At 43.7% G+C, this 23,847-nt stretch overlaps 1 protein-coding gene across 1 annotated transcript; it reads left to right on the top strand.

Annotated features, from left to right (window-relative positions):
- Positions 1-1,971: 1,971 nt before the first annotated feature.
- slc22a17 (solute carrier family 22 member 17) lies at positions 1,972-16,259 on the top strand. Its single transcript, XM_062380108.1, has 10 exons — positions 1,972-2,410; positions 3,956-4,505; positions 8,553-8,656; positions 10,030-10,184; positions 10,890-11,055; positions 11,490-11,614; positions 12,861-12,969; positions 13,050-13,273; positions 13,965-14,076; positions 14,420-16,259. The coding sequence occupies exons 2-10, from the start codon at positions 4,029-4,031 to the stop codon at positions 14,694-14,696; spliced, it is 1,749 nt and encodes a 582-aa protein (XP_062236092.1). The 5' UTR covers positions 1,972-2,410; positions 3,956-4,028; the 3' UTR covers positions 14,697-16,259.
- Positions 16,260-23,847: the final 7,588 nt, after the last annotated feature.

The following is a 23,847-nucleotide window of genomic DNA, read 5'->3' as shown; positions in this document are numbered from 1 at the left end:
CACTGCGCACATGCCCATTGTCAGCCAGAAGATTGGATAGAATGGGATTGCTTGCTGACTAGGCCACACAGCCTGATGACTGCCACTAGGAATTAAGCACAATAATAAGATTGACAAGTTATCACTAAAACTTCAGAGAAAATATTTTCTACTTTACTACATATATTTGACAGCCTTACTTAAAAGTTACTTTTATATTTTTGTCTTTTAGATACAGGATGATTTAACATACTTTAAAAAAACTATTGTTAGAGAATAACCCAGTACTTTTCCAATCTTGTCTTCAGACGCCTTTCAAGAATCACAGTCTGCTGTGATGTCCTGAGGCTGCCCCCTGCTGGCTGCTGGGTTCCACTGCTGCTCTAGCTTGGATTATTACAGAGAGAGTAATTTCTATTCTTAAATATTGATAAATGAAGAAAAAATTGGGCTCCAGCAGAAGGGCACTTTTCTCATCCAGGGCAAAAGGGCCAGTGCTTGAGCACCACTAGGGGTCTATCTGTGCACGTGCCTGTTACAACGGCACTTGTACGACTGCTGCAGTAAATAATAGAGCCATCTTAGTGATCTTTGAGAGGGTGATACACTAACCATTGTATGACTTTTAAAATTGCACTGCTCCTTTTATAGATTAAAAGTAAAACCAGCAGTGCTCCCAATGGATCATGTGCATCAATTTATCTCACAGCTTCCGTTTAATGTAACTGTGTAAGGGCTGGCATCTGGGTATAGAGTGATGCTATGCTAGTGGGGATTAGAGAGCTCCCTGTCTTTATTAGGACTGATGTGGACAAGTAGAGCTTCTTAATTGTCTGAGATGTGTGACTGTTGTTTTTCTCCAGGCAATGCAGATTTGGAGAGAAAGATGACTTTTGTTGTCCTCTGGGAAATGTAATAAGGTTTCTTGTATATCTAGTTGCGGTGTAGCTCTGTCCTGATCCAGATTGATGTATTCCCTGTAGCCCCATTACAAAAAGGAATAGTTTTTTTCATTTTTTTTGTTTCAAAATATCCCTGATGTAACAATAACATTTCTCTTCAGGAAAAGATCCAGCTGTCACCTCTTCTCTGTTTGAGCTATGATACAGAACCATATATCCTTACCTGTCTTACTTTTATGTAGGGTTGCAGGGTAACCTAAACCTGAATATGAAAGTAGGAGGGTTATTTCCTCTAATGCATTTGGTCGCCAGTTGATATGATTGACTTTTGTTATTTTTCCATTATTGCAGATTTACTGGCAGACAGCTGCTTTGCCTGAAATGATTCACCAATGCTGGCATATGTGTCCACTGAGATTCAGTTTGCCATACATCATCCGTTGTCTTCTATATACACACATCCTTGCAAGCTTTGTAGAATGCCTGAAGGGGGATGGTCACAGGTTATTGGCTTGTTTTTCCTTTCAGCCACTGTGTGCACATGTAATGGTTTTCATGAGGGTCTGTGGCAGTGGCGGACGGGCCTGATGGGAGCACCGCGACGTTTCCCAGTGGCTCGATGAGCGTTTTGGCTTCTGTTGACTTACAGTTGACCGATACAAGCAAGGATGAGTTGACAGACCTCTCAACCACTGCATCAGCCACACCTCCCAATGCAAATAAAAAAAACAACAGATGAAAACATGGAAGGACAATCTTTTTCTGTCATGTTGTAACTCAATGCACACCTAATGTTCAGCTCTAATAAAAATATGTTTTAAACAACATTTAACAAATTATATTACCTTCAGAAAATGAAACAGCAGCTCAGACTTGTTTATATATAGCAGCTGCTTATTTTTCTCACAACTAATCATGTAATTTACAAATCATTTGATCTATAATCTTTTATAATCATGATATGCAACAATATAACTACTGAGTGATTCATCATTGCGCGTAGACGATCTTCGGCCGCTGTGACACGAGGGTACGTCGCTCTGACGGGTTCGGCCGAACATTGCCGAAGTGAGCCGGAGCACCTCGCACCTTTGATCGGGCTCCTCACCGTGGCACAGCGGCTCTTCCACAGGGGGGGGGGGGGACGCTGAGTTTCCCAGGGCTGAAGTCACACGCACTCTGCCCGCTGTCGCACGGACGTGTGTAATGTCGGCAGACGGACAGCAGGACTCACGCAGCGGCTATAGCAGAGCGACGTAGCATCCCCACATCTCCAGGCGGCGGAGGGTTCGCTGGTCTCGGCTCCGACAGCAGCAGCAGCAGCCTGTGGTCCTTTGTTGCGTTGGCAGCAGCTGGCGTTGGTCCGAGGACACGACGACATGTCCGCGGGACAGAAATGTGTTTTCGTGTAAGGGACGGAGGAGATACGGTGACTGCGGAGAAAGTACCCTCGAGTCTCCGCTGTGCCCGCGCCCGCAATGTTGGGATAACGGCGGCATCTCCTCACACATTTAACGACGTTTGAGCCGGTGAGTACCGTCCGTGTCCCCCAGAGCTGTGGGGACAGCTGTGGGTCTGGACCAGTGGGTCTGGACCAGGGGGTCCGCCGCCCCGGTACAGCTCGTTCTGGCCCAGCTGCGAGTTACATCACCGTTTCATTCGGTGGCTTGGAGAGTCTGTTCCGCCACAGAGAGCTGCCAGCACCGGTGGGCTACATTCCCACACCCCCGTGTCAAAGCGCTTATGTAACCCTATGGGATTCCTTTCTGTCAGGCTTCCTGAGGAGGAGACCCAAAAGCACTGGCTGGAATTTGTCCATGTGTCCCGCACAGGAGGCTCCTGAGGACCGGGGTAGGGCCAAGTTAGACTGCTGGGGACAGGGTGAGGACCAGGTTAGACTGCTGAGGACAGATTTAGACCGCTAAGGACAGGGTGAGGACAAGGTTTAGCCTGCTTAGGACAGAGTCAGAACCAGGTTGGACTGCACAGGACAGGGTTACATGCATTGACAAACGTTAGCTGCTTAGGTAAGGGGAAGACATTCTTGGACTCTGCATCATATGTGCACTGACCTGACATGTGGTTCAACCTGTGCAGCAAGTTGCAGTTGTTGTGGATACAGTCAGGAGAGGTTTGTCTGCAGAGTTAAGGGTATCAAAAGGGTTAGACTGCTTAAAGTAGTGTAATGATAAGGTTAGACTGCTTAGGGTGGGGTTAGGACTGGGTTAGACCTCTTAGGGTGGGGTTAAGGCAGACTTGGGCCGCACAAGGGCAACACTGTATTTTCTGTGCACCGGCAGCTGCCAACAAGAAACTGACTTCAGGTTTCAGACTCCAGATGTTAGGGTTCAACATCTGTGGGGGACGGTTTATAAAAAGTTGAATATAAATTTAAAAAGGCCTCACTGCCTTTGTTCGTCGACGCTCTCAATCATATCAGTCAGTGAGGCTCTAAACTTATGGTGAGTTTGGCCACATGATTTTAAAAGACATTTTGTGTGATGTCAGGTTTTCGGCTGAATAACAGTACAAAAGATATTAATCTTCATTATCACACAAGGCACAGAAAAACATCAAGTCTTCACACACAGACACTTAGGGTGTGATCATACAATTCTTGTACTTAAGTTACTCTGTTTGGACAGAATTATATTACAAAAACAAGCTCTTGCTAAAGATGGACAATGAATCTCCATGTCCTCCCACTATCCAGAAATTAAGCCAAAATATCACAGATGCAAATGCAGCCATCTTGAGCCAAAGACGTTATTTGGAGCCAAAGTCTGTGCAGTAGTGGTTAGGTGATGGGGCTGCAGCATCAAGGTACCGCCAATAAATATGCTTGACCAATGGGAAGTCAGTCTTAGCTGCCAATCATGATGTTTCACCCCAATTATATAGCGTCAAACCAAACTTTACATTTGGACTTGTAACAGTAGGAAACAGGTGGCGCTGCCCAGTTTAGGCGTCGAGTTCAGCCATCGATATTATTTCCCTCTGTGAAGGTTGTTAATATGTCCTGTGACACAAATCATTCCATTATGGGATAATTAAATATTCCTTTTCTTCCACAGACCTCTCCTACCTCTCTCCCATTCTACGAGGGAACAAACCATTAAGACGACACAGACCTCAACCCTCCGACCAATGATGACGTCCCCGGACTCTCCCCCGCTCGTTTCCCCTTCTCCATGCCCTGCTCCACCTCCATCTGTCCCCTCCTCTCCTGTGCCCTCCTCCCCAGCCCCGTCTTCCTCCTCCCTGCCTGCCCCACCCTCGCTGCCTCCCACGGGGGAGGTGATGGTGATGGCGCTGGGCAGGAAGAAGCAGAGGGTGCTGATTGCTCTCACCATCCTCCCCAACCTCTTCCTGGCCTTCCTGCTCTCCTCTGACCCGCTCATCACCCTCTCCCCGCCCCACCACTGCCACCTGCCGGGGCCCCTGCCGTCGCTGGAGGTGCTGAATGCCTCGCTGCCCTGGGAGAAGTCGGACAGGCTTCGGGACAGAAGGGGCCCATCCCAGTGTAAGCAGTACGTCAACAGCAGCCAGTCAGCAGTGGTGGACTGTGTGGCTGGCTGGGACTACAACGTTACAGAGGGGCTGAGGAACAACATTGTCACAGAGGTAAAGCTCCATCTCTTTGATTACAGTCCTGACCTTGTTCGCTGTCTCAGCTTTTTGTTTGTGTGGACTTAAGTTTGTTCCTCTTTTAATTGTCCTGCTGAGCGGGCAGTCTCTCTTTTTGCGATGCTCTGCTAAACTTAAATTTGGCTGTACATAGGTCTGGATCCAGAGCGGCTCCTCATCAGCTTGTAAAGGACCAAAGCAGTTTTTTAAAGTTACTAATTGTCTTTCCCTGTTAAATAAGTGCTGACCATTTTGTAAAGAGTAACAGCCTTGGATCTTGAATCTTGCATTAAGCACCTTTTGAGTGAAGCGTTGTTGTAGTTGTTTGAGCACATTGATCGTTGTGAAAACTCCTCCTTTTTGTAAGAGGTGTGTGATATCCCTGATCCCATTTCCCTACACTTGTCTCCTGTTGTGGTTAAGAAGTGATCCAGTAAAATCTGCTGCTGTTTTCCCTTACACACCACTGCTAAATTACAGAATTATCACAGATGATTATGTTTTACTTCTGTCAAACCAAAATTAGTAGGTATACACTGGTTTTTAAATCTGCCTAAACCCGCTAAAAAGGTTTTAGACTGTTTTCCCATTGCCCCTAAGAGGAGTTTGTTTTTCAGTTTCCCCCCCTGGTGCATCGCGTTCAATGTCGCCGTAAGTGACATGCTAAACAAAAACTCTCCCCTCGCCAATCAGATCCAGAACTGATTTAGCTTGGAGTGAATGGCATTTGTATCCATTCCCATTGCAGACAAAAGCCATATGTTAGTGTGGGTAGGTTTTTATTGATCAGTGGAAAAGGGGCTTTGGCTTGAGTTGTGATGGCAGTGCGAAGAACGCTCACCCATTCAGAAATGTGAGTCTAACCTACGTCAGTTTGGTCGTGAAGAGATATAATCGAGAGATTTCACTGATGGAGGTCTGATATATCAAAGCTCAGTGAAGGGACACTGTAATGATTTGACTCTTCAGCTGCTGAGGAGTGCGACTGAATAGGTTTTAACAGTAGTAAAATGTTTTAGTGTCTCCAGATTGTGCGCGAAGTCGGCAAAGTAAAATACCTGTTGCCATCTCTCCTGCAGGCTCCAGGGTGTATTAGGACCAGCTAGCACAACACACCATCCGCCTGTCAGAGGTCCAGTTGCATTGTTGGTAATGTAGGCACTAGGTTTTAACAAGGAAGAGGATAAAAACTCATCCTGTGTGTAATAGTGCTAAACACGTGCAGAGCAAAACAATGACAAGAAGCCAGTGAAGCAGGTTGAATAATGCTCAGTGACTCATTCACAGTTTCGCCGACGTCACTGTGCCGCCCTGAAACAAAGAGACTGTCATCTGCGACACGTCTGCAACACGTCACTGAGGAGAACCAGTCTAGCCATTAAAATGAATGGACTCCGAGGTACAGGATCGACTGAGGAGTCATTCTATGGAATTGGATCAACAACAGTTTGTGCTTAATGGGGATGGAACAAACACAGGAGCAGAGGCTTTGAATTCCTTGCTCAAGGGCAGAACAGTAACTGTTTATAAACCAGGGATTAGTTAGCATCTCTTATCTGTATCTTGCGTTGAGTTTTACTTTGTAAGTAAATAGTTGTTGTTTCTCCTTATATAGTATTTGCTCATAAATACACAATCCCTGTTATGAGAGAATGAGGTAAAGAAAGTGAAGTATAATAATAATATTAATAATAATAAGGCCGACAGTGGAGCTCTTGTTTCTTAAACATTAAAGATTCCGTCTGACTCGCATGTCTATTCTGGTGATACCAGGCACGTGATAAACAGGAATGATATGCTAATGCGTTATCAGTTTGTGGACTTCTTGTGTTGGGCTTGACATTTTGACTTGCATGGTCAATGTAGAGAACCTCACTCATTTTTTTTTCAGAGCTGGAATTCAAATTGAGACCACTGGATTGGTGTGATTACTGTCTTCAGCAGAGCCTGGGCAGCTGCTCCCAGTATTCTTCTAAAGGGCAGGGGCTCTGTGGTTAGTGGGTCTGTTTTTATTTCCTGCGAATGCTGACGTAGGAACCACACCCAGGCCTGAATTCTGCGGTATTAGGTCAGTTGGCTGTTAATCCACCCACGCCACTGCAGCTGAAGATACAGACAGGCCGCCATGGGAAGCATTAAGCCCTAGCATCTCTCTGGAGGAAATGCATATCTGCTGACAAAGAAGAAGAAAATGATCATCTTCTTCATCGCTCAGGCAGACAAGCACAAGGATGCTGACATGTATCAGACATGTGTTTTTTGCTGTCCTGATTATCTTTTCCTCCCTTGCTGCTTGGCTCCTCACTGCTGAGCTGAACAGGAAGCGGGGAAGCTCTCTGATCAGTTTCACCACTCCTGCTGATCAATAAATACCCCACTGAACATCTCTTAGCTAATACTCTAAACATAATTCTTACTATTTCTATATATTTAATAGGATTTGCAGCAGATTATCAGGATAGATGTTTGTCATCCAACAAAAATGTTGTGGTAGCATTGTACAATGGTAGTTGTATCTCTCTGGTGTGTTTGTGTGTATCAACCCCATAAGGGGCAACATTTGATGACACCGCTCTGTTTTTAAACAAGGTCTCATCAATAAATTGTACTGTGAAGTGATTAGTTTGAAATTTAATTTGAGATCAGCTAAACACAATTTTTTTTACATTTTCTTAATAGACTGTAACAGTGCCTTGCCGCTTTAAGAGTGGCTCTGATTCCAGAAGTAAATTTTCCATTAATTCTTCATTGACGTTCAGAAAACCTTTAAAAATAAGTACTTTAAACCTGGATGCAGGCTGACCAGCTACGAGAGAATGGTGAGCATAAAATATTTGATCTGGATAAAGAATAGCAAAGGTACAAGACCATGAACAGAATTATTGGGACAAAGGATCCATACATCCCATCCACTTAAAATACCATAGATTTTATTCATGTCGTCCACGTCTAGTCGTCATCTCTCCTGTTGCTCTCAAGTGGCAGCGAGGCAGCACTTGTTTCAGATGACCTGTACTCAGAAATGTGAATGGAGGAAGTGGCTGCTGATTGGTGCTCAGGCTCAAAACCAGTCTGAGGGGTTTCCAAGACTGGTTTGTCTTCATTTTCCCTTCTGTTGTCAAAAGCATTCCACCCACATTAGCGCTGAGGGTTGTTGTGCTGCCACTCATGTGGAGCTCTGGTGTGACTCGGTGCCACAGCGACCTGACGCATGATATCATGTGGCAGGCTTTTATGTTTCTGTGCACGGGCTCCGACCATACAAGGCTTTTTTTTTCATTTTTTTATCAGCGGTCCTCTGCTATCCCTCTCTCTTTCCCTTCACATCATTAAAATCATTTTGCTGTCAGCAGACATCAACATTAGCAGAGCTCAGCTGTTAGTGCAAAATCAGTGGGTCAACTTAATGTGATTAAAACTCACATCTGAGAGCAGATCTGTGTTTTTTCTGTTTAACAGATGTGCTGACTTTCCATGTGCGTGCACTGCTTTAGGATATGTGACCAGACTGTCTCTAATACTACTGTTACTACCATTACTGCCTCTGTGGCTGCTTATACTATTAATAATAACAGTAATACACTAATGTACTCGGACTAATATGACTACACACTCCGTTACATCACTTGCTCACATCATCCTGTATCATGAGTCTAAAGAAGATTTAAAACCGTGTCTTTCTCTCAGCCTGGGATCTTATCTGATCTAATCCAGGCCTGTTGACTTCATGACTGTTCAGTATTATTTACCAGTGATCCGAAGTAACCCACATGGAAAAGCCCTAGACAGAAACATCAATTGTTCCATTTTCATCAGCAGCATTTTTTTGTTTTGTTTGTTAGGAGGATTATATAAACATGGCTGAATGGAATATCACAAAACCTGGCGGAATGGGTAAATTTAGTGATATTCAACATGTTCATCGATTTATAAAAAAAAATCAAAGGGTGATTTAAAAAATATAATTATTCTCCTGCTGCTCCTGATTCTACCTGATGTTTACATGACCACTCCCCCCTTTTCTTGTCTCTCTGTGCTCTACAGTGGGATCTGGTGTGTGGTCAGTACTGGCTGGTCCCTGTGGAGGAGGTGTGTTTCATCCTGGGTGTCCTCACTGGCTGTCTGGGTCTGGGCTACGCTGCAGACAGGTAATAAATTCTAAACACACACATGCAGACAGTAAAATTTGACATTTAGTCGTAAGTGTTCACAGACAGGTAAAGAAGAGGAAGATCCTCTTTGCCTGCAGAGGAAGACAACTTATCATCTTTGGATGTTGGCTAGGAGACTTGGGACAGTTCCCCTGTTGTACCAACGTACAGGTGCAAACTTTCCCCATGAGGATGAGCAGCTCAGATAATGGGATGTTTTCCCAGCTACCACTTTAGTAGTGACTCAGCAGTATTTTCTTGTTCAACAAATCAGGGAATCCTTTGTAACACCTCTTTAACACCACAATTGCCAGGTTATACAGATTTAAAAAAATGTGACTAAATATAGGTGTCTCGCCAAAATTGCGCATTCACCCGGTTTTCATAGCTGTCAATTAGAACCTGTGTCTACTGCAGAGTTATTTGATCTGGGAGTAAAAGCTTATTATATCAATTCCCATTGCAGACAAAAGCCAGTTGTTAGTAGGTGTTGGTAGTTTTTTTTTCTACCAATGGAAAAAGGGGGCTATGTCTATGGCAGGTCCTCGTGTCAGATAAATATAATTGTGTGATTCAGCATTAATCATTTTTTGCAACTTAATTCATTAATTTTATTTTATTTAGCCATCCAATTTCTTTTTACTCTTGATTAATGTTAATGTTCAATTGAAATTGCTGTAGATTTACTGTGACTGCCTGTGGTGCCACTGTGAGTCAGCAGCCGGTGGCCCCCAGTCGACAGGAAGATTGATTGAGTAACATGCACCCCTCAGGGCATCTCACTGGGGTTTCCATCACAGACAGTTTGCTACATACACACTGTGGAATATATTACCAACCAATTTACTGCACATAAGCAATGAATGATATATAAGTAAATAATAAAAAAACCATTTCTAAGCATTATAATGCTGGATTTTAATACATCATGCTCGGGAGTCGCCCTCGGATCACCCCAAGTATTTTAGATAATTGATATAATGGATCTTGTATGTGTGTGTGTGTGTGTTGATTGAGAGCCACACAGGGGAAGCTGTATTTGTGAGGGAGATGGTGCCAGTTTAATCAGCTAACAGCCTTCATTAAATTGCTGACCAACTGAGCATAGCATCTGTTTGTTAAGACTGGTGAATTAACGCTGCCACCTGGGATGCACAGAGAAGAAAAGGGAACTGTGTTAATCTGCAGCTTGGAAACAAAACTGCTTTACCTGCATGAAGCTGGAAACTGGCAAATCATCACCTGGTTATATCCGTCAGGAAGCTGCAGTATTTGTTGTGAGGTTTTCTTGTCTCACCGTGTTGTTGTATAATAACACGAGTGCGTGTGGGTCATGTGGTTTTTCAGTATGCATGTCTGTGTCTCTGCAGGCTGGGCAGGTCCAAGACTCTGCTGACCTCCCTGACCCTGTCGGTGGTGTTCGGGGTGCTGGTGTGCGTCTCTCCGTACCCCTCCATCTTCATCGTTATGCGTTTCTGTCTGGCGGCTGCTAGTGCGGGAGTCTACCTCACTCTGTACATCACCCGTGAGTATTTTTAATGAGGCATCTCTGACACACACTGGTGCAGGAACTATCTGGACCTTCAACTATGAAATCGCAGAGGGTGTGAAATAAATACATCTGGATATAACCATTTACTTACACATTGTAACCAGACAAAGTGATTAATTCCAAGTAGAGTACAGTTTTACCCCTCGGAAACATCCTGCAGGCCAACCATAACCAGCTGCAGGATATAGTTCTTTGCATGATCCTATTTAAATCTATGTATCTAGAGATATTTAGAATCTGAAGTATGTTTGAATGTTTATTGAGCAGAAATAATTTCAAGACTTTTATAATTTATTATGATTTATTGACTTAAATAACCTTTAACATAGCTTGTATAGAGTTTAGTTGTATGAAGCATTTGAAGATGACGCAATGACATCACAGTAAGTGAAGCACTAGCACTAGTGGACCATTGTTTGGAATATAAATAAGTCAATCTGGGTTCACTCAAAGGTCGTTTGTGATTCGCTTACTCCTGTAATCAATCTGGATTCATAAGGGTTAGAATTGTTTTGCAGCACAAAAACACATTTCATTCAACTTCTGTATCATAATTATAAGGTATGTATATTTTCTCATCATCCACATCCTCTTTGCCTGTGCTCCATGGAAGATATATTATGCTTCAGTTTGCTTTCCGAGTCCCCCCCCCTCCAATATCAGGTGTTTGTCTGTTAGGTCTAGAGCTGTGTGAGCCCTCTCTGAGGCTGGTGGTGACGATGCTGGCCGGGCTGATGACTGTAGCTGGAGAGCTGCTGCTGCTGGCCGTGGCACTGGGCTGCCAGTCCTGGAGAGGCCTGCTGGGAGCCGGGGCCGCACCGCTGACACTGTTCCTCAGCTACGGGTAGGAGTTTGGACCCTTTGATTTACATCAGAAGCATTTCTTTTGACTGATGTGTTGGAAGCTTCCCTGGATTGTATTGATCCAGGTCCCCTCATCACCCTGAGCCCTTCAGCTCATGTCGGAATGCATCAGGTCCAGTTTGTTTGAGGTCTCCACTCCCTGTGAGGCCTCCGTTTCAAGATAAGCTTCCATTTCAGTTTAATAATCAAATTAACAGAGATTACAGAAAGATTACTGGCAATTAATTTCAGGTATTAAAAAGAATGGAAGAAAGCTGGATTAAGAACTAAAGACCCACGCTGGTTATTTTCCACGTCGAAGCAGCAAATCTGGGTCACAGCACAAAACGTGAATGTTGCCTTTTGATGCTGGGTAAAGGTCAGCATAGATTGAAAAGTATGTGAGGCTTTTATTTTGTCTCTGCTCCCCTGCAGCATTCCTGGAGTGTTTCCAGAGTCCCCTCGCTGGCTGCTTCTGTCAGAGCGATCTTCAGACATGAACTCGTTCAGCGACAGAAGAAACTCCAACAGAGACGCGAGGGATGACGAGAGCTTCACAGGTGCGTTTGTGTGCGTGTGCAGCGACGGGTTAACTTCCTCATTCTCCTTCGTAAAATGAGAGCGACTCGTCAGTGCCGGCCTGAATACGGGTTCAATTAATCTAGTGTGCATTATTTATATGTTCGAGTGTCTATCACAGGCCACATCACAACCAAGAGCCCCTAATGATGATCAGTTCTAACCCATTATTTAGTTAAGGCTCCTCAATAACATTGGACTTTTATTGGAGCACAATGACCAACCAGCCGCTACATAGCCATCTGAGCTGGACTTTCACTCGACACTGTTTACATATAAATGTTGTGAGTCAACGTAACTGAAAAGTAGCTTAAAGCGTCAAACAAATCTTTCACTGTGTTCTTCCCTTGACACCACTTTACTTTACTCTGCGATGCTACTCACATTTGGGATCAGACTACTGGAAGGCTCCAGTAACCTGGGATTTGGGAGGGGAAGTGATTTGCTGTCAATACAATCCCAGACACTAAGCAGACAGACATGCATTGTGGTTGACCCAGGGTTTCTGCTACACGCAGCTCAACACTTGAAAATGATTACTGCCGCTGCTCCAGGGCTAGGGCAGAAGCAAAGGTTGTCTTGCACTGTACTGAGTATCCTGCAGGAGAGTCCTTCCTCTAGACTTTCCCACTGAACCACGCTCACTGTACACTTGGACAATAAACACCTACACCTACACTCAAAGCTCATAAACCACCAATTTTCCATAACAAAAAAAGTCAGAGTTCACTCGCAACAAACAAAATGAGACCTGCACTGCCAGGACGTAACGGCTTAAGTGGACGGGAACGATCCAGATTCCAACCCTAACCCCCTTCGAACCAAGAACCTACTTGACATTAAAAACCACTGTACCACCTCATAAATGAATGTGCATATAAATAAATAAATTGATTGAAATTAAATGAAATTAGACATTGTATATGATTTCAGTTCAGTCGAAGGAGTTGCAGTTGTTGGACGATGCACCATAAACACATAAAATGTAATTTCCTCTGAGTTACTATAGATAGTGTGTTATAAAAGGGAATGTGGGTTCTTCCTCTACTGTGCTCAAATGAAGTGACCTGTTCCTGTGCTGTGTGTGAATCGATTGAGCTTGTGTGCTCATGACATTGACTGTGAGCTATTGATTCAAAGAGAAAGCGGCTCACATCATTATTCTCTGTGTTACTGGACTGTTAATAAAAAGAGAAATGCTGAAGTTTTCCTGTTTGTTTTCTGCAGAGATGGAATCAGAGCCATCCTCCTCCTCCTCCCGCCCCCACCTGTCCTTCCCCGAGCTCTTCCACAGCAGGAACATCTGGAAGAACATGTGTGTGCTCGGCTTCACCTCGTAAGTCCTCCTGCACCGTTGTCATACATTTACACCTCTGGAAAAACATGGCTGCTCACTCCGTGTCCTTCCTCCCTCAGGTTCATCTCTCATGGCATTAGTCACTGCTACAGCTCGTTCCGAGGTGACGTCAGAGGCACGGCCCCCGGTTTCTATTGGATGTACCTGTTGCCGGTGTGCGCTGGCGGCGCCGCCTGGCTCCTGCTCTGGGCAACCGTGAACAGGTGTGGTCGCCGCGGCATCCTGCTCCTCTCCATGACGATGACAGGGCTGGCCTCTTTGATCCTCCTCGGACTCATGGAGTGTAAGTGGGCTTTGGTCGACAGCAGGACGTTGTTTTCTCTAAGGACCTCCAGAGTTAAATGAAGAGAGCTATTAATAGTCTTAACCGACAAGGTGGACCCCCCCTCTAATGAATCCCCCTCAGCTTTTACCTACATTCCAGTTAGGACTGAGGGAACCTAGACACACATCCTTGTCCCCTTAGTGGGGACTGGAAAGAATGTAAATGTTGATAAGGTCTCAGCCCTGTGGTCTTAACATAACTCTTTGTGCGTGATGTTGACCTTGAGTTTCACGATTAAAATCACACCTGTCATCTTTAGTCAAGGTGTTTGTTCTCGCTATAGAGAAACACGCTGTCTCCCCCATGTGGCCATTATTGAGCATGACATTGAGTTTATGTAGGACACTGCAGTGGCAGCAAAGTCAAAGCTGGGTCAGGTTGTTCTTTAATCACTTATTTTGGGCTGAGGGGGGTGCAGAGGGCGTCACTGCGAGGAGGTTTTAGGTGAGTTACTCTTCTACTTAACGCTCAGTCAGTGAAGGAGGTTTAAGAAAAGCTGAGGGAGGTTGATTCAGTTCAAGCTAACAGGCATCAGGATGTATTATCTCCAACTGAAATGTAGAAATGCGTGACTTGATCAATGTAATACATCATCACTAATGGGTGCCCCCCCCCCCCCCCCCCCTCCCTTCTTCCTTTTTTCTTTCAGACCTCAGTGAGACAGCCATCACCGTTTTCTCAGTGCTGGGTCTGTTCTCCTCTCAGGCCACCGCCTCACTCTGCATCCTCTTTACTGCAGAAATCATGCCCACCGTTATAAGGTAGCACACATACACACACACACACACACAGTGACACACACACAGTGGAAATGTCTCCCCATTAACCTGGATCAGTCTAATACGAATAATAAATCAGTGAGCTGTTGAGGTGCTGGTGGTTGGTCGGTTGTTTCCAACCTTAATGTTAAACTAGGCTTACAACTAAATGTTCTCCTCTGAGACCTTTGGACCCTATTGTTCACACGAAGACAGCATCTTTAATATAACTGTTACTAAATCCAGGAAATCTGACAAACAGTGTGTTCACAAAATAACAAAGCCAACACTTAAAACTGAATCTAAAGTGTGGTAAATGTCAGATCTGATTGGCGTGTCTCTGCAGGGGCCTTGGCGTGGGAATCATTCTCGCTCTGGGCTGCCTGGGCCGCCTCAGCTCCCCGCTCATGGACCTGAGGAACCACTACGGCTACTTCCTGCACCACGTAGTGTACTCTTCTCTGGCGCTGCTGGCGGTGCTGTCCATCCTGCTGCTGCCTGAGAGCAAGAGGAAGCCGCTGCCGCAGACACTGGCCGACGGGGAGCTGTACAGACGCCCCCCGCTGGGCAGGAGGAGGAGGGACCACGTGCCGCTGCTGGCGACGCCCAACCCAGAGACCTAAACGATCCAGAGACAAGAGGCGTAGGCCGTGTAGCGTCGCAGCCAGGACATTTACAAATGTGATGTTCCTGCAGAGGAGAATAAGGATGGAGCGGTGCAGAGACTTAAGATGGATGGAGACAGAATGAGGTCGAGGCTTCCTGTCTTCCCGGCACAGGCTGATGGTTCAGCTGACAATATTCTACATCTTCATCTTTCTGTTTCCTGTCATTTAGACGTGTTTGAACGTGCTTGAATACACTCCCACACACACCATCCTTTCTACTTCGCCTCATGACAGACCCCACACAGCAAGATGTTGGCTGCTTATTACTGACCATCAGGACACATCGAGGAACTGAAATTATTCTTTTTCTAAACCTGCGTAGACTGTGTTATTATTATTATGTCTGCTGTGTATGACGAGACAAAATCTGCTCAGAAGTGTACGGAAATAACACATAGATGGATTTTGTCTACTTCTTTTTAGCTGACACTCCAAACAGAGTAGGACCCTGTTCTCTGATGTCTGTTGTAACACTTTAGGGGCTGTGGGTGATACATGCCGTGTAAATACTCTAGACCTAGTTTCTTTAACTTAAGCTTGAGTTCAGGAAACCGTATGCTATGCAGTGGAGAACCAGTGCAGAGGAGTTTGTGAACACAAGTTAGCTTTTATCAATATTGAGATCAGAGGCAAGTAAGCAGAACAAAAAGGCCTTTTATCATAATATCATGTTCGAACCACCGAATCTGGCCTGGAGCCAGTGATATTTATAACTTATGTTGTTAATAAGCATAATCAATAAAAATCAGAAGCTGGAGGCTTTTGGTTATAAACTCAATACTGTTAAATTTGTTTGAGATGACGTGGCTTGGAGGACATTTTCTCCGGTCCAGTGACTGTCACAACATTCCTGTCTGCATGTTGGGAGGAACTTGAAGGGCTTGTTTTCTTTCCTCTGTTTTACTTCAGTAATTCTCTAGATGGCCAGTCTCAGCTGTAAGAGAATAGACGGGTACAAACAAACTACAATAGAATAGAGTGTCTCGTGTGTAACCAGACATACATTTCTTTGTCAGGACATGGAGGTTGTTTGTTGTTTGAACTGAATGTTTTATCAATGCTGGAGAAAGGGCCCGATGAAGACGCTCTGTGAGGTCTAAGTGGGAGCGGCTGAGGGCCCCTGCAGCTCCGAGTGGACCCGCCCCTCTACTCCTCCTCGGCCACCGGGCAAAGAAGGCTGTTCTTTGTTTTGAGTGTGAAATCTTTACAGCGTCATGGCATTAAGTGGCATTAAGAGGACAAGGTGAGGGGAGGGGGGGAGGGGGGGGGGTGGTTTGAGGAGCTATTGAAGGACACTGATCCTCTGCTGGCGCCCTCGTCTGTCAGCCTTTGGTAGTATTTCTTAATGTCCCGTATGTTGCACTCAGCGAGTCCAAACACTTACCCACTGATTGTCGTTAACTTGGCTCGAGTAATGTTATTATACGTGACAACACTGTTGATCTGTTCAATGACGAGTTTGGTGTTGTTAACTCTGTAGCCTGATTTCATGTCAAATTAAACTTGTTACACAAACGACACATGGACTTTTTTGAAGTGGTGTTATGGGATTAGTCAGTTAAATCTACAAATTTAACTTTGACAGTTTTTCTGTGTAACTGGGTCATTTTAGATAAAAATAGATGCTACTGGTAAATGATGAGTTAAAATGTAGATGGAGGTATTTTTAGGTTGAATCTCACAGATCGGAGAGACAGTCTTAAACACTAATGAAGCCTGTTTGTAGTGTTGCATACACTGACTTTAACGTTGAGGTAAGAATCTTTTGTAGAGTCCCCATGAGGATACAAATGTGTTTAATATCTCAGGCATCACAAACTGCAATGTACAGTATCACCAACTTTACACTGGCTATATTTCACATATCATTCCAGATACATGCAGACGTTTCTGTGAGTATGAATGTTTCTGCTCTTCATTTGAGATATTAAGGACCTGACAATAGGGTGGCATGGTTTTTATCACTGTGGCTTCGCAGCAGGAGGGTTTCTGGTTTGAATCCCAGTTTGGCTTTCTCTGTGGCGTTTGCCTGTTCTCTCCATGTCTAATGTAGGTTTTCTCTATGCACTCCAGCGGCCTCCCTGTCCAAAGACATGTCGATTGTGATCAGGTTCACTGGAGACTCGGACTGAATGTGAGTGTGACTGGTTGTTTGACTCTCCATGTGATGGACTGGCAACCGGTTCAGATAGTTCCCCACCTCTCACACAATGTCAGCTGGGATTGGCTCCAGTTCCTCCTCATGGCCCTCAAAGGAAAAGCGGTAAAGATAATGGATGGATGGATGTAACTTGAAATCACTGTGAGATTATCCCCAGGAGGCTCACCACAAACCACACAAAGTGAAAAACATTTGCATAAACACTGATAAAATTTAACTTTACATATTTATATATGTTTTCATATCAAAGCAGAAACTACAGTTAACTGCACCTGCTCCCTTCAAATAGAGAGAGGTGGTTTTCAGCCCGGTCCTGGTGGTTCAACAGGAGGAGAGAAGTGTCGTGAGGTGGAGAGGGAAACGTACCGACAAGAACCAGTAGATGGCGATGACTGACCTGCTGAGGATAAGGCAGCCAGGATACAGCTGCACCAGAAGAGTATGCTAACAATTATATAAAAAAAATCTTCGAAAAAATATGGAGAATCCTTTACTATTCCCATAATGGGGAAATTTGCTGTGTTGCAGTAAAATTAATAAATAAGAACATGCTAAATCAAATAATGCATTGAATGAAAACAGGATTATAAAATTATTAAAATTATACAAATATAACAAACATGTTTGACACCTTACAGATGTAAGGGGAATGAATAAGGCTAAACATTCTGCTCTAGACCAAAATTACATTTAGAACTATAAATGCTCTGTGTTTATGCTGTAAAGAATCAGGGCAGTGATCAGATAAACAATCTCTAATCATGTGTTTCTATTCAACCTACAGATCACAATATATCTGTGGTGCTCTCCACCAGCTAAATCAAAGACCGACGCTCAGTGTTAGTGAGTTATCTTTGTCCTCAAGGACAACAGGAAGGAGACAGCCGGCAGCAGCAGAGACAGGGGCGCCGCTAACGTCTCACTGTCACGGTGAAGAATGGAAACGCCAGCATCACATGTTAAACTCAGTATGTCACTCTGCTTTGAGGTGAGACAGTTCTTGAACTTACAGTCTTAAGACCCATACAATTCCTCCAGGAGTATTTACACAGGGACACATGGTTTTGTTCTTCAGGGCTCTGAGCTTCAGCACATTCAAGGTGAAATTAAAAATTAAATAGAACTAGACGAAGTAGCCAAGCCTTTAAAGAACCCACAATCGAGAGCAGTCCATCACACAGCTGAGGTCAAAGCTCTACATGGGGTGTGAATTTGTGAGGTTGTCAAGATCCCGATGAGAATTCCTCCTCAGGGTTCACCATTAACAGCTTGTAACATTTCACTCACCTTAGACAGTAAAACATGTAAAACACGTTGAGAAAAATGGGAGCCCTTCATTTAAAACAAAGAGCGTCAGAGGTCACTCTAATTGGTCTGTGTGTGTGTGTGTGTGTGTGAGGATGCTTTGTGTTGGGGAAATGTTTAATATCGATGTGTGTTATGAAATTTCGATGTAGAACAGGTTGTAGAAAGCAAGACGGGAGTGTGTCCATTTATTCGTAGGTTCCTCTGTTAACACTTGAGGGAAAGCAACTCGTTTTTTAACATGGTAACTTGGTGTAAAGGAAAACTATCAAGAGAGGGTAATAAGGCGAGCAAAGGGGAACTAAAGGTGAATACCCAAAAATATCAAAACTATCAGTTTCAAACCACGAGTCCAAATCGCTGCTGTGATACTTAATCTTTGAGCTGAATAACAGAGCTTTTACTTTGAAAAGTGATGAACTTCCTCTGAAAAAATGACAGCGGTTCAGCAAATCGTTCAATAAGCCACAAACAGTTATGAAGCAAGATCGGTTTCATTTGATAAAAAGCATTGTCTTTAAAATCTTCACTACAGAAGAACCAGGTAGGATAAACACAGAGTTTTCAAACTTCGCTCTGCAACATCAACGTTATAAAAAGTTAATAAAAACCTCTGGGCAGAAACAATAAAAAGTGACAGTATATTGCAGAACTGTTTGAGGAGAGCTCACTAAAGACAAGGAAACATTCTGAAGTATAGCTCCCGAGCATCAACACAGCAAATTACAAACAGGCAGGTTTAGAACTGCAAAAGTTTTAAGAATCTTACAAGTGGTCTTAATTAAGTGTTATTCGTATCAAAGATACAGAAAGTGCGGTGTAAAATCATCTTTACAACTCTTCACCTATACATCTATGCACCTGTCACATTCCTCATGGCCACCTGCTCCAGTCGGTCTCTATGACTGTGGTAAAGAGGTGTGGAGCTGTCGAAGCTGAGATATGAGACGTAAACAGATCGTATACTTCCTCCAGTCACTGGGTCATGTGTTAATTCTCCGGAGGGAGGCCGCACTTTCCCTGAGGCACATCGCTCTGGTGAGTTTTACTACAGTGGAGCTGAGCTCAGCACCCTGTTATTTACATGGCAACTGTTTGTCATCTTTCGGGAGCCAGCTTGAAATATCTTACATGCCTTGCTTGTCTACACTCTAATCAAATAATTGTGTAGAAGCGAAAACACAACACTTTGGCTATAATTCCAGCTGCTGTCACTGGAAAAAACTCCCTTTGGTCTGGACCGGGGACTATGTATAAAGACCAGACCTGCTGCTCTGGTCCAACACCCTTCATGTCTTCTACTTAGTAGATTTAACAGAGCTGTGGGAGGATACTGTTGAAGAAGTGAATGACAGGAAGAGGCTGCAGTAAGCGGAGACCACCATCAAGCTGTTCATAAAGCTCGGTATCCATGGAAAAGCCCTGTGCCAGACCATAAAAGAAACAGAAGACATGACGGACTGCAGAACACTGCAGCTACCAGCTCCAGGTCAGGAGGAAGGATCCCAAGTGGGCCCCAAGATGTGAGGGACGCACACCCAGGTCGGATCAGCCTGTGGTGGAGCTTCCTTAGCAGAGGCTGTCTCATAAAGGCCGAATCATCCAATGGAGCTAAGGTACACAACTGATGACATGTCCCTAACGTCAACTGGTGGTGGATAACATCTGCTGGTGGTTAGCAATTCATCATCAAACAAGTGCAGAAGACTTTCAAAAGTGAAAGTGATATTCATTACTGTGTCCTTTGTTCTAAAATGACTGCAGCCAGCCACTGGGGGAATCAAGGGTATTTGGCTTCACTTTTTCAGAGCTGTCATGTCCTACATACAGTCTGATGGATGTGCTCTTCAGACTGTTGTCAGTAGAGGCAGCTCACATCTAGCAGACAGCAAAAATGAGGTGAGCAGTTCTCCATATAACAGCTGATAATCTCCTGTATGTGTTATTGAGGTCGAAATCGGCTCATCGGGGTCAGGACCTGAAGGGAGGAGCGTCAGGTGTTGAAAGGCTCTTGTTTGCAAGAGGTCTTGGAGGAGCAGATTCTGTCTCCTCCTGCTGAATGGCTGAGAGCACTTATCACCATGCAGACGGCCTTACACTTAGCACGGCGCAGAAATAGCTTCAATGATCCCGGTGTTGACTGCAGACGCCTTCGATTTCCTCACTTCACTTAAGGAGGAGGAAATAGTGTTCAGCGAGTCAGGTGATAAATCTTTAGTTGTTTGCACAGGCGCACGTTCACGGAAGTAAACACACTCTTTACTCAGTTCTTTTGTCAAAAACAACTCAAGTACTGATTCAACCTCCAGTAAAATGATAAAAGTACATACACACACAAACATATCTATAAAAGAAAAGTTCGGGACAGGGATAAGTATTAATATACTTTTTTTTTCTGTATTTTCTCTTTATATTATCTTTTTGATTTAATATTTTTCCCTCCAAAATTATTATTGTATCCCGTCAATAGTATTATTTTCATATCGGATTTTACTGAACCACCAGTTTATGTTCTCTGCCAATTAATAATAATAATAATCAACTACTCAGCAGAAGTACCACTATTTTTCAACTTTTAATTTATAAACACACACACTGACACACACACTGACACACACAGAGTCACAGTGATATAGTGTTATAGTGCAACACATGACACAGCGGTGAGAGCCGCCCCTCACGTAAACTCGGCCAAAGGAATCCTGAAAGAATGTCACAGCTTTCACAGTGTTCAGGGTGAAGAGAAGGGAAGAATGCCGGGCCAACAAGATGCAGTGTGGAGTTACAGACATGCATTAGCAGGGTCATGTACAAAGAGTGATGGGGTGGCCTTGGTCAACAACAGTTGTGAGTGTGATCTTATCACTCAACTGTTGTATTCCCTCAATGACACATGCTGGCAAAGAAAAGAAACGCATGACACTATTCAGAATGAATTAAATTTGATCAAGAATATAAGGTTGTAATTTTCCATGCTCTGTCCTAACAATAGCCTGAAAAAATGTTTTTTCACTTACAAACATCTGTCAGGGATTAAGTATCTAATTTGATAAAAACAATTGGTAAAAAAGGCACACCCCGTTTGTCCTTTCACAAGAGGGATCCTGACAACAACACAAAGTTTGTGGTGGCTATTTCTGTTGAATAAAGAGCACTGAGATGTCTGAGTTTTAATTAAGCAGACGGACTCACAACAAGTCAGGTTCATGATATGTGAAAATGATCAAAGTGAAGAACATCAGTGATTTATAGCCGTTAGTTGGTTCACACATTATTGACTTGTGTCATCAACACAGCAAAAAAACAATATTTTGGGGTTGGCAAGCAGTTCAGGTCATCTTATCTTGTCCCGTCCTTGGACGTGCAGGTCAAAGGGCAAACATTGTAAAGAATATATTGATTTCCAATACAACACTCTCCTTGGTTACTGAGGATGAGTTAGGAACAAGGTCAACGTGTGAATCGGATGTTCTGAGGGATCCATAGCGAGGGTGTGGTTTCATGTTCGGTGTCAGTTTGTTTGATATCATGCGTCACTGTGCCTTTGAGATCTGCCTCTCTGTGCCACAGACACTGGTGGAGGCTCTATGGACGTCATGTGGTCACAGCTCAAGGACAGAAGCGAGGGAACAATGCTCCACAGCCACCTCTCTGTCCTCTGTGCTTCAAGACATTGTGTTAGGCAGCAGGCGGCGTTTTTTTGATTCACACAAATTGAGTATTTATGAACATGAAGTGAAGCAATGTCCTCTGTGTATTATAATTAGATATAAACAAACGTTTTCCTTGTACTCCAAATGCCCACTATTAATATACAGCTGTTTTGTACGTTTCTTTCAGGCTTTCAGACTCTTGCTGCACACCGGAACTTGTCTAGGTGAGTTTCATTGTCCCTCTTTATGACAAACAGCTGGAGGCAAACGCATTGGAGGTCAAATAACCGTCCTGTTTCCTTGTGCCTGGAGCCGGCATCAGTTTGGGCAGTGGGAGCTGACCCCAGTCCCATTGATTATTGTGCTTTATAGAAAATACGTGAACCAACAACTCTCTGGTTTGTGGTGGTTTTGTGGAATAAGGAATGAATTGGTTTTGACTGCACGGATATTCTGTGTTTCCTGTTTTACTGGAGCTCAAGAAGTGATTAGGAAGTGACTCACTAGACCTTAAAGAGAAACACAGAGTGGATCCCTGCACTGCGAGGGAGCAACTGTAATTAAAGCTCAGCTGTACCTCACCAAGACACTTTCCAAACCACAAAATGAAAGTGGTGTTCCTTTTCATGTTTCGGCACGAAAAGAGGAGGAGTTCAAACCTTTGCTGCTCGGGTCTAATAAAGTAATACTCCACAGTGCTGCTACTCTGAGCTGCTGATGGGCACAGGGGAGAATAGGATGGAATCACAGCTGCAGCACAGACTTATTATTCCGTTTAGAAACAGTACAGTGGGGGTTGTAGCTGTAGAAAGCTCCTCTTAGTGTTTCACTCAATAATCAAACCACTGCCTCAGAGGTAGGTGTGGAATTATGGCTCAAAAACATGCTGTACATGGATCCATGCTTCTCCTAATACAGCAGTGTATTTACATAATCAGAATCTGTATTATTATGAAGTAGCTCGCAGACACCACCAGATGGCTAAAGAAGGAGCATCAATAAAATCCTGTTAAATATTTGTTATGAGCTCCATGGTAACCAATAACATGGTCATGTCTTAAACAGTTTTCACCTTTTAGTAAAACAAGGTGGTAAATATATTTATGATTGCATTGTTTCAGGTTAATGGACCTTCATGTTTTTAAAAACATTAATTTGGTGAATATAGTTCAATTCAAAATATGTATTTTATTAAGTAACAAAATGAATGGAATTTTACATAATCATCAGTATAATGCTGGATAAAGATGACTGTGGCGTTAATTGGTGATATGTCGAGTTAATATGTCAGCCTTGATTGATTTGAGAGAATTAGAAATACAAGGAAATCAAATACAAACACGAAGCAGCCATAAATGTGTCTTATGTAAACTCCTCAGTTGAAAGGTGTTTTACGGACAAAAATGTTTATGCTTCCTCTTGACTTACCTTCATTTCCTTATCTATCTTGGTGAGCTCTTAAGTTTGACTTTGAACAACTGCACCCGAGATGCACTCAGCACGCACACACACATTGTGTGTCTGTGACTTCAGAGGACATTTCGTTGATTTCCTGGAGACTCACATTAACCTTTAGCATAGTTACTACTTGTGTAGCCCTCCGGTTTATGTTATGTGGACTTGCTTTCTGTCCCCATAATTAGACTAAACAGATTTAGGTCCCCGCAACATGAATACCCCCCTCACACACAGACATACACACACAGATGCCACCATAACCGTTAACAGTGCCACCGGTTGCCTGTTTACAGTCATCCGAGTGCTGACCCTGCTTTCCTGCAGCTTAACATCTTTATGTGATGACGTGCGCAGAGTCAAGGACCTTTGGATTTTACTTTTTATAACCAAAATGAGGCTGCCTCATTAAAAACACTCATTACCGTGTGGAAGCCTGATACATTTATATTTGGGTTGTGGATCAGACTTTTCCATGAGGAATTTATTGTATTGAAAATAAATTGCACACAATCAAGGTACAAGGCACATC

The sequence above is a fragment of the Platichthys flesus genome, chromosome 21 (assembly GCF_949316205.1).
Source record: "Platichthys flesus chromosome 21, fPlaFle2.1, whole genome shotgun sequence".
NCBI lineage: Eukaryota > Metazoa > Chordata > Actinopteri > Pleuronectiformes > Pleuronectidae > Platichthys > Platichthys flesus.
This window is presented reverse-complemented; position numbering and strand designations above follow the sequence as displayed.